A 17069-nucleotide genomic window follows, 5' to 3' on the forward strand; every position below is an offset into this window, starting at 1 on the left:
ACATAAGCTTCTGATACAAGTTTGTGAGTAAGACAGTCATTACTACTCCTTGACTTTTGGAACTGTGCAATAGAGTCTGGGGTGCAGACTCTGAAAGGAATATTGGTACAGAGTTAACCTGGGTACACAAGGACATCCTCCCTAGAAATACAAATATATAACAGAGAAGAGACTATTACTAGGGAGGGCGCTTCACTTCCACAGTCTAAACTGGATGGATCCAATTATTCTCCTGTTACAACAGAGTACTTTCCACAGAACATGTACATACTAAGAGGTAGTATGGCAGTTAATTTCAGTGCAAGACTGAATCAAGCTTACTATATTTTGGGGAAGAAAAAAAAAATACCCTTGTTTTTTTTCATGGAAACTAGATACTCTTTACTAGTTTATTGAATTAAAAAATTGAAGATCCCGCATTTTTAAAAGGCCCTTTACATAAAGTAGAACTTCTAATTGACAGATTTGAAGATCAGTCTGAACTGGACACACTATGGATGCAACACACAGATGAGATTTCCTCACACCACTTCCTTGACATGGATTTGAAACCCTCCCTCAAAAGAATCCTATAAAAAAATTGCTTCAAAGCCCCTTTGAAATTGCAATAGTGCAGCAAAACCACAAGTAAACAATTGCCTGTTAACCTGTTATTTCAAATATAGACTGAAAAGCCAACAGGCATTTTTTGTGTGCAATTTTTTTAAAACAAATTGTTAAGTTGAAATATCAAATCTGCACAGCGCTGTCCCTTCACAGAAGGCAAGAAACTGCCCACGCATCATGTCGGAGGCCGTCCTCGGTGCTGTAGGCTGTGAAAGTGGGCCTCCTTCAGGGTCTGGTTGATGTGGAAGTAAGGGCCTTGGCACAGTGCAGACTGCTCAGGCATGGGCTGAGGGGTATTGGGGCTGGATCCGGGCATGACCTGGCTTAGGCTGCCCTCTGGCCCGCTGGCCCTGTCAGGGCTGTTGATGCTGCTACTGCTGCTGCTGCTCCCACCACTGTCACTGCTTGAAGACTGAAAGGAAATGAAAGAGCCAGGGTTAGCATACACTTGTTCCTGCATAAGAGCTTTACTGCCCGTGCCTTATTAAGAGTTTTCTTCCCATTCAGCTCCAAGAGTATTGGCATGAGCACATAACTCGGCTTTCAGGTTCATAAAGATAAAGCCATTCACCTAAGACACTGCATTCTATCCTCACAACAGCCTTGCTGTAAAGTGAGATAGATCACCCCTGTGACACAGCCCTGGAAGACGGTGCATCCAGATTCAAGCACAGACCTTCCGACTCCACATCCTTTAATTACTTTTTTTGGGGGGGTGGGGAGGTAGTACTGGCTATTGAACCCGAGGCATTCTATCACTGAGCTACATCCCTAGCTCTTTTCAATTTTTATGAGACAGTCTGGCTAAGTTTTCCAGGCTGGCCTGGAATTTGCAATCCTCCCTGCCTCAGCCTCCCAAGCAGCTGGCATACACCACCATGTCTAGTTCTTCAATTATATCTTTATTCCTTCACATAGATCTTCTCTGCTTTTACCATTCATTCCAATAACCAAAGAAAGAAGTTCTCAGCCTACAAGGAGAAGTATCAGTCATTGGTACAGGGTATAAAAAAGAAAAATGAAAAAAGTAGAGGTCCCCTATTACTAATGAGATGGGTTCTGGGCACAAGTGCACAAGAGAAACTATGCCAATTTTGTGATCATCTCATCCAGATACAATGGTGTTCTACAACCACTCAGGACACAAAATATACTTCTTATAAAGTTATATTGGCATTTTTGCACAGTATGCATATGTATATGTACAAGCACGCTAAATTTTCAACAAAAATAAATTTTCATCAAAAATAACATGACTTAAGTGTTTTAATCATACTGAAAACACTCAGAGGTCCCTGGATCAAAGTCAAGTCACTCTGAAATGCCCACCTTCTGACAGTAGGACTTATAAAATGGAAGGTAGTGCCAAGGATCCATTTCAGAATTATGGCATTTTACAATTTGCATTTGTATGTTAACATGGTGTTTGAATATGCCCTGCTTAGCAATTCCTTTCCCTAATTACCTGAACTATACTAGAACTAATCAATCACAAGAAAATTATGATTCTAATAATGATCCAATACAAAGATTGTTTTTAACTTGGCCCTTTGATAAACTCAACTTTACCCTTAGACAAAGACACTGGTTTTGAAATATCTGCTTATAACTATAAAATATACACATAAAGTACTTTCGAAAACAAATCATATGAGTTACACTAGAATGGAAGGATTACAGTTACTTATTTTTTCCATCCTTTACTGTAACTTTTTTGTAATGTGATTATTAAATGTTCATTATAAAAATAGTACATACATATACATGTGTGTGCACATTTAATTTATGTCAGTATCACTTTTATTTGGGGGGGGGGATTTGCTGGGGATTAAATTCAAGAACACTTGTCCACTGAGCTACATCCCCAGTCATTTTCATTTCTTATTTTCAGACAGGGTCTCACCAATTTGCCAAGGCAGGCCTTGAACTTGTTATCCTCCTGTCTCAGCCTTCCAAGTTGCTGGGATTACAAACATGTGCCACCATGTCCAGTTTGTGCCATAATCACTTTTGAAGCCAAAAGCCAATTTGAAAAAAAATTTTACTCTACAAAGACCTCTCCTAACCTAGTATAACAACCTAGGATGGCCACATACCCCTTAGGAAACTCAGGAATGAATAGGTCATTCATTGAATAGGTCACTACACTGGATCAGAAACCCACCGCGCAGAACGCTTTGCTTCCTCTTAGTCTGTTTTCTTTACTGTTTTTCGTTACAGGTACTGTCTGAAAATTAAGGCAAGAACTAGAATCAGTTTGAAGGAAGTCAAATTTTTATCTCACATTATATTTACTTCACACTACAGAAGCAAAGTACTACTTAGAAAAGTAAAAATTCTTTAAAATAAACCACTGAAAAGATTCTTATAGAGTAACTACTTAAAAGAGGCTAAGTATACTTGAAATTTGTATTTCATTTTAAAAAAATCTTAAAATTTATAGTGACATGTATAAGAAGTGTTTATTGTAGCCTTATTTATAATAGCTAAAAACTGGAAACCACCCCAAATATCTAACAATAGGGGATTGGTTAAATTTTAATACATCCATTATATACATACATACTACGGAATTATATCCAGCATTAACAATGATGGTAGAAATAAACTTGTTCTAACACAAAAGAGTCTCAACATTTTTTATATCTGTTTTTAGTATATGTCAGCTGGTTTTTAAAAGCTTTTTCTTTTTTAATGTATACCCATGTGCATGCCTATCACAAATAGTATGGAAGGATGTATGTAACAAAGCATTTAGAACTGGATCTTCTATTTTAATTTATTTTCTAAAAAAAAAAAAAAAAGTAATTTGAGGACAAAATTTGATCGTGAGCAAGTGAACTAAATGCTACTACATCTTACTTCCATCTTAAGACTGAGACTCTTTAGGAAGATTGGTTTATCCCCCTAACTAAAGAACTTCTAAAGCTTTCTGGCAGTGATGACTCCTCAGGAGAACATGTCTCTTGCAAAGGATCTTCTTCATCCCTCATCCTGAGAAGAGGCAAACAGCTCCACCACAGCAAAGCCCCGCGTCCCCCTTCATGGAGGTGAAAGGCCCAAGATGCTAAAAGCCATTTATGCCCATTTAGCCATGCACATATGGTAGTTCTGTATGGTGGATGCTCTTGTTCTCTGCCAGCCTACAGGAAAAACAAGGCTTCCAGAGGATGTGGCTTTAGACATGCATCACTAAAAATAACCTCAATCAAGAAGAACAGAAAGCCATTCCAACACACACATTTCAGATACTATCTTTAAAATAATAAATAAATAAATAAATACGTGTCTCTCGAAGGCACTCAGCTTTTTCTGCCAGCTCAGTCCAGGGTTCTCACTATGGGAGAGGCTTTGGGAATACCTCACAGTCTACAGATGGGCCAGGATTTTTCAAATTGGGGGTGAAACACATTGGTAGATACAACCAGGCTAAAGGAAGAACACAGTACAACCTAGTAAGCATAACTCCTCCGTGAAGGCTTTCTTCAATGATTCACAAATATAATTGTTACGTATTCAGTCACAAAATACAGCACTTTTCAATGGGACAAGGCTGAAAAAGTTTGAAAATTATAGTAATTGATCTTGGAACACTGTGGAAAAAGTGGTCTGCTTTATGGGAAAAAGAAAAGAACATTTACTTTTAACCTCAAAGGCATTAACACTGAATTTGAAGTTTCTATTAGTGCCTTAAAGGCATACACAAAAGCAAAATGGTTTTATCATCTAAAGCAAAAAAACTTGAACTAGGAAAAAAATCAGACTGCTCTCACCTGATGATGCTTTTTAATATCAGATTGCTTGAGATGGATGGTATCAGATAGTGTGTAGTCCTGAAAGTTAAACTGCTATCTTAGCATTATAAAGCTCATTGACTAGGGTATTTTCACGAGAAATTCATATTACCAATCAAAAGAGAATAAGGTCATAATGTGTGAAATAATAGACACTTGCAAATTCATGAACATAAGCAAAATAAGTTGATGAAAACTCTGACCAAAAACCTCCCCATACAATATACAAAAGCAACTCAAAAGAGTGCTGTTTTGAAGATCTGTTTAAAAAGGGGAGGATTCTACATTATCTTAGGCAACAATAAAGTCTACCATAATCTTTTAAATGCAGATACCTGGGAGAGACCCACGAAAAAACAAACCAAAAAACTGTCCTCACAGTCCACTGTGGAATCACCTTTGGCTTAAGTGTACATGCCAGGTCCCACTGTAAGACCACACCTGGTCAACGGCAGGGCACAAACGGTTCTCATGTCTAACCACTGTTCACAAGGTCTAACAGGTTCACAAGGAGGCATTTCACTGGGGCTGCTCAATCATTCAGTTAATATTTGCTGAACTTGATCAAGAAGAAAATGGTGCCAGTGCATCCACTGATAACCACAGTCCAAGGCCACCAAAGTGAAAGAATTCCAACAATGGGGAGAGGTTCCTACGTGAATGGTATGTGTAGGGCCTAGAAGGATGAGGAAGACTTTATAGGCAGGAAATGATAAACTGGAGAACAAGAGCAAAGTCAAAAGAGGAGTATTCTGGAGAGGAAGATCTAATAGTGTGGTGTGACTGGGCTCACAGCAGGAGTTGGTGAGAGAAACATAACCAAGTAGCAAGACTCCTGGAATCTGCATGCAGAATTTCTAAGCAAATAAGCCACACTCGGTTTAGTCTTGGTAGTAAGGACTCCAGGGATCTGTGTGTGAGAGATGAGGTGAAGGAGACAGAAAAGAGCTCCACTGGGAGATTTCCTCACACAGCAGGAGGCAGGCCTGAGCCATTGTGGGAATGTAAAGCCTATGTGCCACACCCCAGAGGAGGATGGGAGGGACTGCAGAAGGAAACTTCCAGCTGACCTGGAGGACCCAGAACATGCATGGCTAATACCAGCTGCTCAGTACACATCTGCTCAATGGAAAGACCACTGGTGAACCTCGTGTAAAGGAGGAGCCAAGGAGGAAGCCAGGCGCAGAGAAGGAGGGCAGGCTGATGAGAAAGTACCCTCATGGCTATGGACAACACAGCTGGCAGGGGGTAATGCTGGAGAAGAGAGGAAGCTGAAATGAGGCAAAGAGAAGAAATAGGAAGGAAAAAGAGCACCTCAGTAGGCCCGTGAAATAACCAGTGGATAAGAAGAACCTGAGAAGTGTCAGCAAGGCCCTCAGGAGGCAGAGGGACAGAAAAGCATAGGCTGTGAAGCAGAGGTCAGAAGCTGAAGCAGTTCATTTTCTCAGGCCACAGCCTCACATTATTCACCAAAGATAAAGAACTCCTGGTGCGGCAGTAAGGCCTGCCTTTGATTTTATTTTTCTAGGGTATGAAGTCAGTTCAAAAGAGAACCCATTTATGCCCATGGCAGAAACCAAATACCTCTAAAGACTATTTTTCCTAATAATCTTTAGAAAGCTGCCCAGGCAGGAATATTAACAGTTAAAATCTCTCTACTTTGTAAAAACAGAACCAGAATGTATGTATGAGTATATTTATTATCTAGAACCATATTTTCTCCTCTTAATCAGAAAAGCAGATCAACATTAATATTTTTATTTTCGTCCACCTCCATTTTCCCATTCACTGGTGCTCTTAATTTACACGAGTCTCAAAAGAAAAAAAGAAATCTTACTCACAGAATATATTCTCTGGAATCATAATGAGGCTCATTTTCATTCTAGGGCAACTGCAGGATCTGAACTAAATGGGAGAGACAATCCTAGACAAGTCTATTAAAGCATGTGCAAGTGCCCAATAATTTCAGAAAGCTCAAGGTTTGCTCACACTAGTGAGATCATAAGATTCCAAATTAATTCAGTGGATTAATTAAAACCACTTTCTAAATAAGCAAGGTGAGAAAATGCAGGTGATGGGGTCCTTCCAGCATTGCCAGAGTGACTTGACTCAGGAGCTAAAGAGGACTCCAAAGGTGGGAAGTGAAGTCAGGGCTCAGTGCCTGTCAGTGTACATTTTGTGCCCACTGTTCCACAGCTCACAAAAAAAAAAAGAAGAAACACTGCAGTGAATAAAGATTCCTCTGCATTGTAGTATTACTTTTTCTACTATATTTGGCTTATGAAGGAGGTTAACAATGGAAGAAATGAAGAATGAAGCTGAGACCACTTCCAAGGTTTCTATGCCCCTCTAGGTTAAGTATCCTGTGTTTAATGAGCTAGAAAGAATACATTTGTCTGCATCTCAGACATCGAAAGCCACTTCCTTAAGGCTGAAAAAGAAAATCCAGGTTTCACACAAGATACCACTATGAAAATTTTAGAGAAAAAAAATATAGACATTAACTTCATGGAGACCCTTCTTCATATGGCAGCTAATGATGGAGAAAAGTATATGACTGAATGACCACGCCAGAATTCCAGACCAAAATTAAAAGGCAGAAGCACTTAAGTAGATTCTCAGTAAGCTCCCAGATGAGACCAGTGACAGAGCAAGGTTTCTGCAATCAATGATATAGCTAGTGCAACAGAAGAACTTCTCAATCCAGTAAATAATGTCTTCAAGAAACATCAATAGCAGAACTGCAGGGCACTTGAACGCCCAAAGAAAAAAATCTGTAATGTACTCCAAAAGTTGCAGTGATACTCTAAAAACATGTAAAGGTAGCAAGGCAATAAATGTATTCATAAGTGCCACTAGTTCATCAAACCAACTTGATACTTTAGGATCTTCAAAAACTATGGCCTGAGAATTGTATGCCAAGAGATGTCCTTCTCAATGGCAGTATTAAACTGCCTTTATCTATTTTAAAGTTTGACTGTATCAAGTTATCAGTCCCACCTAAAGGGATCTAATCCAGGATGCTGAATAGGATCATTATCATCTGACTTTATTTTTGTAAACTATAGCTTAATCATAACCTCACACTGAACATTTCACATCACTTTTGCTATTATCATTCTTTTAAGAATTAAAAGCCAAAAAAATTTACATCTTAATATGGCACTATATAACATTCCTTAAAAGAACTGTAACTGGCATTCGTTTCTAGCATTTTAACTTGAAAGCAATAATCTGCGAGATAATGTATTAATATTTGATGACAAATATTGTTTACATATATTTGCCAACAGTTTATTAAATACTGCTTTACTTGAAAAAGATGCGTGTGTGTGTGCGTGTGTGTGTGTCAACAGAAGGCCGAGACAACTTGGTATAATGTCTAAAGAACTCCTAATGAGAACTTAATAATAGTTTATCAAAAATAAAGCCACAAGCCAGGCGCAGTGGAGCAAGCCTATAATCCCAGTGGCTTGGGATTCAGTGGCAAAGCACTAAGCAACTCAATGAGACCCTATCTCTAAATAAAATTAAAAATAGGGCTGAGGATGTGGCTCAATGGTTGAGTGCCCTTGAGTTCCATCCCCAGTACCCCCTCCTCAAAAAATAAATAAGCAACAAGAATTTCTACATTTTGTCCTTAATCACTTTCAGCAAAAAGTAGTCAATGGAAATACTCGTTAGTCATTACAGGGGAAGTACTGAATATTTTTAAGAAACTTCTATGAGACGACAGTTTACAGTATCTTCAAACAAATGTCCCTTTTTGAACTGTGTAACATTTTAGATTTTTACTTCAAAAATTAAATATTTCTGGTATGCTGGTCCCTAATAAGCTTTGCACATTTCTTTTTTCAAACATAGCCACAATTAAGGATAATTTAAAACTATATCAATAGTTGGTTTGAAATTGTCATGTTTATACTATATATACTCTTCAATTATGTACACTTTTGTTTCACCATAGAGAAGTTTTAAGGAAATTATGTATCAAGTATTCATGTTATATGACTTCATTTTCAATTATAAAATAAAGGGAAAAAAAAATCAGAATCCCAATGGCTTAGGAAGCTGAGGCAGGAGGATGGCAAGTTCAAAGCCAGCCTCGGCAAATGCAAGGCGCTAAGCAACTCAGTGAGACCCTGACTCTAAATAGAATACACAATAGAGCTGGGGATGTGGCTCAGTGGTCAAGTGTCAAGTGCCCCCGAGTTCAATTCCCAGTATCAAAAAAGAAAAAAAAAAATAGAAGTACTTTTTATAAAGCATATATCTAATTATCAGAAGCCAGATAATACATGGAAACTGCTAATGTCATTTGTAGATAAAGACATTAAAACTGAAGGCAAAGAACCTTCCTCCTACTACACATAAAGATACAATTCCAACTGCAAAGGGCAGCCTCTAAGAGAACAAATACGACTAAGTAAAATCTAGCCAGTTTCTACCCATCCAAAGAGCTCCTCAAGATAAGACAATACTGCAACCTTTATCTAGGACCCACTGGGAAGTCCCAAATTGACAAATCATTTTACTTCTTGCTCACCAAGGAAAACCAAGCCTAACTTAGGCCAACACGATTCATCTGGAATGATTTAACAACAACAACAAAAAATTAATAATATACTGGTAGCAAATTATACCTCAATTAAAAAAACAGGTATCCTAAGGCTTGTTCCTAAACTTAAAATTCAGGGGCTTAGGATATAGCTCAGTTGGCAGAATGCTTGCCTTACATGCACAAGGCCCTGGGTTCAATCCCCAGCACCATCAAAATAAATAAATAAATAAATCAGTCTTCAAGCACCAACTAGAGTTTGGAGAAAAAAAAACCCTAATTTCTTCTTTGCTTTTTTTTGGATAGAAATCTAAAAATGGGGGCTGGGGATGTGGCTCAAGTGGTATCGCGCTTGCCTGGCATGCGTGCGGCCTGGGTTCGATCCTCAGCCCCACATACAAACAAAGATGTTGTGTCCGCCGAAAATTAAAAAATAAATTAAAAAAAAAAAGAAATCTAAAAATGCTTTCCAACCAATGCTATACCAAGGCATTTACTTGGAAAAATACTTAGGGGAACCAGGTATGGGACACATACCTGTAATCCCAGCTATGAGAGGCTGAGGCAGGAGGTTCATAAATTCCAGGGCAGCCTGGGCAACTTAATGAGACCTTACCTCAAAAAAAATTTTTTTAAAAAGGCTTGGGGGGAGTGTAATTGGGGATTTAGCTCAGTGGTAGAGCATACCTGGGTTCAATCCCTGGTAGCACAAGAAAGAAAAGATGGAGGAAAATGATTCTTCTGTTGCTATGATTCAAAAGGAGCCTGGGACCTGGCCTCCTGGACGTGTCTCCTATCTTCTGTGAGCTAGCACATACCACCTTTAGGAGCAAGAGGCTCTACTGTCAAGGCCCAGGGCCCAGCTCCTTCTCCACCTCTTACTGAACGGGTATCTTTGGGCAAGTGACTATTTTTCTGTGCCCCAATTTTTCTATGAGGAAAGTGAAAATTTTTTCTTCTCCTACTAAAATGGGAGGAAGAAAATACACAGAATCTCTCTGGACCTAACTAACATGACAAATCACTTCACATTTTTGATCCACACAACATCCAGGAAAGAGGAACTCTCTCCAACTTACAGATAACCGAGTTCCTTATGACACACTTCAACATAAGCTAAACTTTCCCAGTATCTTCCATTATTATTACATTTAGGGGAGAAAAGTTACTTTCAGAAAATTAGTTACAAGTAACAATTTTAAATCTTTCTTAGTTTTTAAACAAATTCCTCCCAAATAAACATTCAAGTTATAAGAAAACAAATTTTAGAATTAAGTTTTCAGGAAAGGCACAAGGAATAGCTCCTCTTAATCTGAGTTTGTCTAAGGAAAACTGGCCCCAGCTGAGAATTAAAAGTAACCCTTTTATTAATAATGTTAATAATACTTTAATATATAAATTATTAACAAAATTAATAACATTACTTTCCCTTTGAGTTACATAATTGTCAAAAAGGAGCCAAATACCTCTAAACTTGTTTTTGTGCTACAAACATATGACTCTATTCCAGGGCTGGAGATGCAGCTCAGTGGTGGAGCACTTGTCTAGAAGGTGTGAGGCCCTGGGTTCAATCCCCAGTACTGTAAAAAAATAAAAAGAACGTATTGCAGGAGAGAAACCTCAATGATTCAGGACTTAACTTTCCATCTTAAGAGATTCCCCTGCTTTTTGTCTCTCCAGCTCTCACCCAGTTCACTTACCCTCACTCCTTGTTAATGCCATCACTGAGGCAGCACTGACAAATGCTCAGTCAGAGAATCTGGACCTAATGGCTACAATACCCCATGAGCTGACCCTGACCACCAGAGGGATCAGATAAAAATCACCTTACAGACCTTAAATCATAATGAAGATGATCTACTTCATACTGTAGAGAAATGATCACAGAGGGTTCGACAACGAACAACACACTGTTTTCTTCTGATACTGATGTATAGATTTTAGAATTGAGTGAAGGCCATTTTCTACAAGACCAAAAACAATAACAACAACAAAACTAACCCGAATGTGTCTGGTTCAGTTAAAATAACTGAAATGTTTAATGTAAAAAAAAACAAAAAGATGGTCATTTCTCTGTTCTCAGTCATCAAAACTACAGACAGGGGGAAATGATTAATACACAAAGAGTTAGACCTTCTACTCCCTGGAACCAAAGTGAACATCAGACAGCAGAGTTCACATACAGATCTAGGAAAGAAATACCGATGCTGTAGACAGTCATCTCTGTCTACATCTCCCTCAATGATAGTCCCACAGATCAAAAAAGTAATGGAAACTCCGTCACTGTTCAACAGTTCTACCATAAGATGTTCATAGCAGCCTCTAATCTTTGGTCTTCTTTCATTCCTGAGATCCCCCAAATATCACTTTGAATGAAAGCTCAATTACTTTTCTATCAATCATAAAAAAATAAAATGAAAAAAGCAGGTAAGATTTTAAAAGAGACAAAAAAGGCTATGGGAACAAATCTCCACAGAAGGAAGACTCTCATCTCAACTTGTTTGTTAATTGTTCCTACATGAGAGTAACTGATTTTCCCCTTTGGGAGAGGGACTTTGGACTGCTGGTAAGGAAAGAGGATATAGGCCTAATCTTCTTACTGGGAACTAATTAAAGTATAATTCATTCTAGTTTGAGAATTCTACTAGAAAGTACAAGGCTGTGATTTAGGACTCTGTCATTATGGCATTTCTCCCTTAATGTGACAACTGTTAAGGTTCAAAAGTTTTAGGGGCATAATTTATGTTAACACAGTTTTATGTTAACATTGGCTTTCTTTCCCCACCATAGAGTAGCCTTCTAATCACACAAAACATTCTCTCCATTGTGCATACTGAAGCATTCTTTCAGGAAACTGAAGTCGTAGAAAACTTCAAGAGTACTTCCCTCCATCCAATACCCCCCTCCACCTGATGGACCAAGTTCTTTCTAGAACATAATGAAAAGTAAAAACACTTCAAAATGGCATCTTGCATACATAATATATCTTCCATAATCTTACATAATCTGCACACTTAAAGTCTCTAGTGAATTCAAGCAACAAAATATAGCTATCCTAAGGACAATTACTGGTTGCTGAACTATAAAATAAGTGTTTAAAGATAGGTTTTCAAAGGTCCATTATACTTCTATAAATACTTATGTGGGGTGTGTACGTTGGGGGGGGGAGGGAGAATACATGCAAAAGCATATACTGCTTTGCTGGGAAGAGAGTAAATAATTTCCTCAAAGGAGCCATGACTCAAATAAGAAAAAAAAGAGTTTAAACCACTTCAATTAAATAAGATTGCTTTTGTTCTCTGAATAAATTAATTTCTTTTAATTACACAACATAAACTGGGTTATTTAGCTTAAGCAGCGAAAACAACCCAGGGTCTATGACCACATTTCCTACCTCTGTGTCCCAGGAATCCTGAAAAACAGGGTTTCTACTACTCCTTTTGGTCTGGGGGGGAAGATGGTTATCTTCTTCATTGCCATTCCTTCTTCTTTTCCTGAAATTAAAATACAAGGAAGGGAAAGAAAAATCCAACAATTGATCTTTTACACTTAAACATGACAACATATAAATTTGCCCTGTTGCCTGAGAGAATTTAATTTACCACATGATATCCCAAAAGGTAGAAGCTGGAAATATTACCATCACTGGGCCCTAAGAGCAAAAATATAAAGCAGCAGTAGCACAAGCTTAAATTAGTAAGACTAATTTCTAAACAGAAGCCTGACAACTTCCAAAGTCTACTGGGAACAAAATAAGAAGAGGTTAATGACAAAGCTTTCAAACTCCAAGTTTTCTTCTTTCCATGTTCTCTGAAATGACAATTTCAAATTACCTAACTTTACTTCCTTCCATACAACAACATTGAAGAGATGAGTGGCTGCTTTTGACTATTTGCCCAGAAAATCCTTATTAAAAATGGTGCCACACAGGAATATCACAGATTCATGGCAGCCTCTGATCTTTAGTTTTCTGCATCCCTGACTTCCCCCAATTATCACACTAAACAAAACCTCTGTGCCCTCCAGAGGATTTGAATACTCTTCTGGGCAATCACTAGGGGAGCAACTCTTAGCCACGTTGGCCTGGCTGGTCTGGCCATGCTCTATTATGATATAACAGTCACTGCACTTTACTAGGTTGTTGCTTTGAGACCACAGCATCAGCTGCTTAAAATTTACGGGTTTGAAGAAAACTCATCTTTTTCAGGCAAGTGCTTCTAGATATATAAGAGACAAAATAGCATGCACTCTATACAAAAATTAAGTGCTGTCAAAAGATTTCTAAACCCTAACCCCAATAGTACAGTCCTATATGGTAATCTCTAACCATATAGTTCTTTAAACTTAAATAAAATTAAAAATCCAGTTCCCAGGTCACACTACATTTCTAGTACAAAATGGCCATGTGTAGTCAATGTCTCCTGCACTGAACAGCACGGATGGAGGATGTTCCCTTTGCTGCAGAAAGCTCTGTTGGGTAGGATCTGCTAGAGGTCACATATACAACACACAGCATATATTATGAAGAAAATATATTCTAATTTTAGTTATTAATGCTTAAATGTTAAATTCTTTTTTGTGTGTGTGTGTGCGTGTATGTGTATGGTACTGGGGATTGAACCCAGGGTCTTATACAAGCAAGGCAAACACTCCACCAACGGAGCTACATCCCCAACCCTCAAATTTCTATAGTTAACAGACAAGAGGCTAGTGAGAGAGAGGAAAACTGCTTTTTGGAAAGTATATGGGGTACAGTATCCTCTATACAATTATCAACTTCATATGAGGGTAGAGTTGGTTTACTATGATGCCCTTGATCCTAAGTGAAATCTGGATGTTGTACAAACTTTATCACTCCCAGCTCAGTTCCCTGTACTCTGCACATTTGAAATACTTCTAACTTTATTAATGATTATGGACCCCAGTGTAGATCTGGAATGATAAAGTGAGTTGTGTGACACTGATTAAGCTTTAAACAACCTGCTACACCGTGGGCTTCACCATTTACCTAATTCTGAGACTCAGTTATTTGTAAAGTAAGACCATATTTAGATTAGATCTTATTTGCATGTTATTTTTTATGTACTTGGGGGTTAAAACTAGATGAATTCCAGATTAATCATTAAATGAATGTCTTATCATAAACTTGGACCAGGAAACTTCTACTTTCATAACAACATGATCAGAGAATTTAAGTGGGAATGTGCAGCAGTAGCAAAACACTATCTGCTGGGAGCCAGTTGACACCAAAGAGAAAGTCACTGAATGGCAGGATGCTGTCCCTGAGCGCTGGTTTCATCAGTATGTCAACAGCTGATTATGCTTTGGGTTGCTGACTCACTCTAACCAAACTTATGAGCCTGACTAAAATTTGCCATTTCCTCATTTATAACAGGGGCTGTATCTTTCCAGTGACAAGAATGTCAAGGAGATTGTATAGAAAAAAAAAAGTCTTAAGTAGATGGGCTTTTGAATTTTAACTAAACCCTGGGAAAGCAACATAAATATTCCTGCTTCATAATAGGTTGATTCTCAAAGTACTAACATTATCTCTCTGGTGTGTGGGTGATCCTCTCCTTCAGGTAGTAAGGGATTAAGAATGAATAGTACCTATTCCTCATTCTCTCTTTCCTAGGCTCTTAGTAGGGTCCATTTTTAAAACATTCTGCTTTCACCAGTCTTGCTAATTGGCAAGATTACTGCTTCATGCTCATCTGTCAGTACGATCAGATTATAGCTTCTGACATTAATGCCATAGACCATGTTATAATTTTGGCAGGCACCCTGTCATTGATTCTATTATCCCCTCACCATCTAGGTACAGATGACTGTTTGGCATCTGTTACTTCACACAATGGCTGATTCTACTACTTTTTCTCATTTTATTTATCTCTAACCTTCCTATCATCTTCTAGGGGCTGAGAAGTAATCTTAGACTATGAGGCTGGGATTCAAACTTTTAAAAAAATAATGTAAAATCTTGTTTCTTTGTGGGACAAGAAACTCTGAGTATATATAGATAAGGATCTTTTTTAAAGTAGGGACTCCTTCACCAGACACCTCTCAATAGTTATCAGCATACTGTGGGGAACAGGTAGGAAAAAAAAAAAAAATCACCATCTTGGATCAACCCTTCATCTCAAAATCGAGGAAAGAGATACAAAGAAATGAACTGAGTTGGAAATGGTAAGACAGAGAAATGAACTGGCAGAGCTGGTTCATGACCCTCCTTAAATGCAAGATGAAGTGAAAAACAGGCAAGAAAAGCCTGTCAAAAAAAAGATCACTTCTTTTTAAAAAGTTACCATTATAAACATGACCAGATTATTTGTATACATACTAAATAAAAGAAATCTACTATCTGGATAAACACATTCAGATTATTTGTGTACAGTACTGGAAAAAAAATTTTGCAGGAAATTATTTAGACTTCTTCAAATATGTGAGACAACACACAAAAAAGTATCAGAACTACAAACTGGGTTTGGGAAGCAAAAAATATCAGATCAAGCTTATTATATCTTAAGATTCTGTTCCTAATTCTGATGGCATATCTGTAATTGGGCCATAATTTCAATTTGGCCTAATTCAAACGTTTCAACAATCCTATTAATAATCAGCAAGATTACTGCTTCATGCACCTATTGGGACAGATTATACCTTTTGGCATTAATGTCACAGACCAGGTTATAATTTTGGCAGGCACCTTATAAATTCAAATTTAGTCCACTCTTCTCTTCCATACAATTAGATGCTTTATGCCCCACTTGCTACATGACCCAAATTAATAATCCAATGCAGGCTGAGGAGCCCTATGATAACTTCAATGCCATGAAATAAGTGTGTTTCGGAGAAGCGTCCTTTGGAAAGAATGCCAATTACACTCACAGCCAATGAAAACCAGGAACAAAAAAAGATCCAGCATCATCTACAAAGGCAATCCTATGATCCATTTTACTTAGGCCTGAAACTACTATGGAATAAAGGGCAGTGAACCTGGACAGACCAGGATAAATCGACTGATCTCTATAAATCTGTTTCCTTGAAGAAGAGAAAGTTGGACTTGGCGATCTACAGGTTTTCACTTCAAGCTCCACGAAGAGGGATTTCTCTAATCTGAAATAAAGCGGATCTTCTTCACTCTGGAGTAATACATCCAAACTTTCTCCTCTCTGCCTTCTTGGAGGGAATAATAATAATGAGAAGGAGATCCCAGCTGAGACCAGGCTGGGGGACCAGGCAGTGCCCACCTCGCCTTCGGAGCCAAACGGCCCGACGTGCGAACAGTTTAGAACCCTGCCTGTTACAGCCACAGCCCAGACCACAGCACCGGGCTGTTCCCCTCCAGCTTCACAACCGTCCGGGGCGGCGCGGCGTCCTCCGGAGCCCCGCGGCGGCAGGGTCAGGCCGACCCCCTGCTCCTGACCTTGGGAGCGCGCGGCGCCCGCCCCGGGGCTGCCCCTCCGAGACCAGGCATTCCTCCCATCCCCCCACCCGCCCAAATTTAGGACAAGGAGCCTACAGGGCCACCGCCTCTCCCCCGGCATCGGACAGGCCACCTCCCAAGCAGAAGAAGACAGCCGAAGACGTAAGAAGGAAAGGGGACAACGCTGAACCCGGAGTCCCCGCTCCGGCACCCACAAGACCGGGCACCCGGCCACTCGCGCATCCCTCTCCCCGCCTCCCCGCCGCAGAGCAGCCTGACGGAGCCCCGCAGCGCCCAGGCTTCGCAGATCCCTGCTTCGCGCCCCCCCCCCCCGGCCCCATCCCCGCGGCCCCCTGGCGAGGGGCCGGGCAGGAAGGGGATCCCTTCTCACCTGGGGCGGAGGCGCTCGCTCATGGCAGCTGGTGGAGAGGAGCGACGCGGCGCCGCCCCGCGCGAAGCGCAAATAGGGGGGGTTGTGTTCCGGCGGCCGCCACGCCCACCCCCTCGGGTCTTCGCTCTCGCCGCCGCGCGGGTGGACGCTGCGGGCGGTGAGTACCCCTCAGTCGGACCCGTACCACGGCTACTTCCGGCGTCTCCTCCGCGCCCCCCCATGTCGCAGCCGCCGTGGTACCGCCCCCTTGCGGCTGCGCAGTGGCGCAAAGCCGGCCGCGCTGACCGGTAACCC

General features: G+C 39.8%; 1 protein-coding gene and 1 pseudogene across 2 annotated transcripts; one reads left to right on the plus strand and one right to left on the minus strand.

The window, feature by feature from the left end:
• Nucleotides 1-68: 68 nt before the first annotated feature.
• Nucleotides 69-17041, minus strand: Vcf1 (VCP nuclear cofactor family member 1). Of its 2 annotated transcripts, XM_026411725.2 has the most exons (4): nucleotides 16776-17041; nucleotides 12353-12452; nucleotides 2771-2833; nucleotides 69-1018 (listed from the first exon to the last, which is right to left on the minus strand). In XM_026411725.2, exons 1-4 carry the CDS (start codon nucleotides 16994-16996, stop codon nucleotides 782-784), a joined length of 621 nt encoding a protein of 206 aa, XP_026267510.1. In that variant the 5' UTR covers nucleotides 16997-17041; the 3' UTR covers nucleotides 69-781. The 2 variants fall into 2 exon arrangements, with proteins under 2 accessions (XP_026267510.1, XP_026267511.1); XM_026411726.2 differs by lacking the exon at nucleotides 2771-2833 and having other exon boundaries at nucleotides 16776-17034.
• LOC113198870 (programmed cell death protein 10 pseudogene) lies at nucleotides 5620-7308 on the plus strand (annotated as a pseudogene).
• Nucleotides 17042-17069: the final 28 nt, after the last annotated feature.

The sequence above is a fragment of the Urocitellus parryii genome, chromosome 7, assembly GCF_045843805.1.
Source record: "Urocitellus parryii isolate mUroPar1 chromosome 7, mUroPar1.hap1, whole genome shotgun sequence".
In the NCBI taxonomy this organism is placed as follows: domain Eukaryota; kingdom Metazoa; phylum Chordata; class Mammalia; order Rodentia; family Sciuridae; genus Urocitellus; species Urocitellus parryii.

Coding starts and splice junctions, on each gene's coding strand:
- Vcf1 (XM_026411725.2), bottom strand. CDS start 16,996: ATGGGGGGGCGCGGAGGAGACGCCGGAAGTAGCCGTGGTACGGGTCCG. Junction 2,834..12,352: donor AGGATTCCTGGGACACAGAG/GTAGGAAATGTG, acceptor CTTAATTTTCAG/ACAGTACCTGTAACGAAAAA. Junction 1,019..2,770: donor GAAGCAAAGCGTTCTGCGCG/GTGGGTTTCTGA, acceptor ATTTCCTTTCAG/TCTTCAAGCAGTGACAGTGG.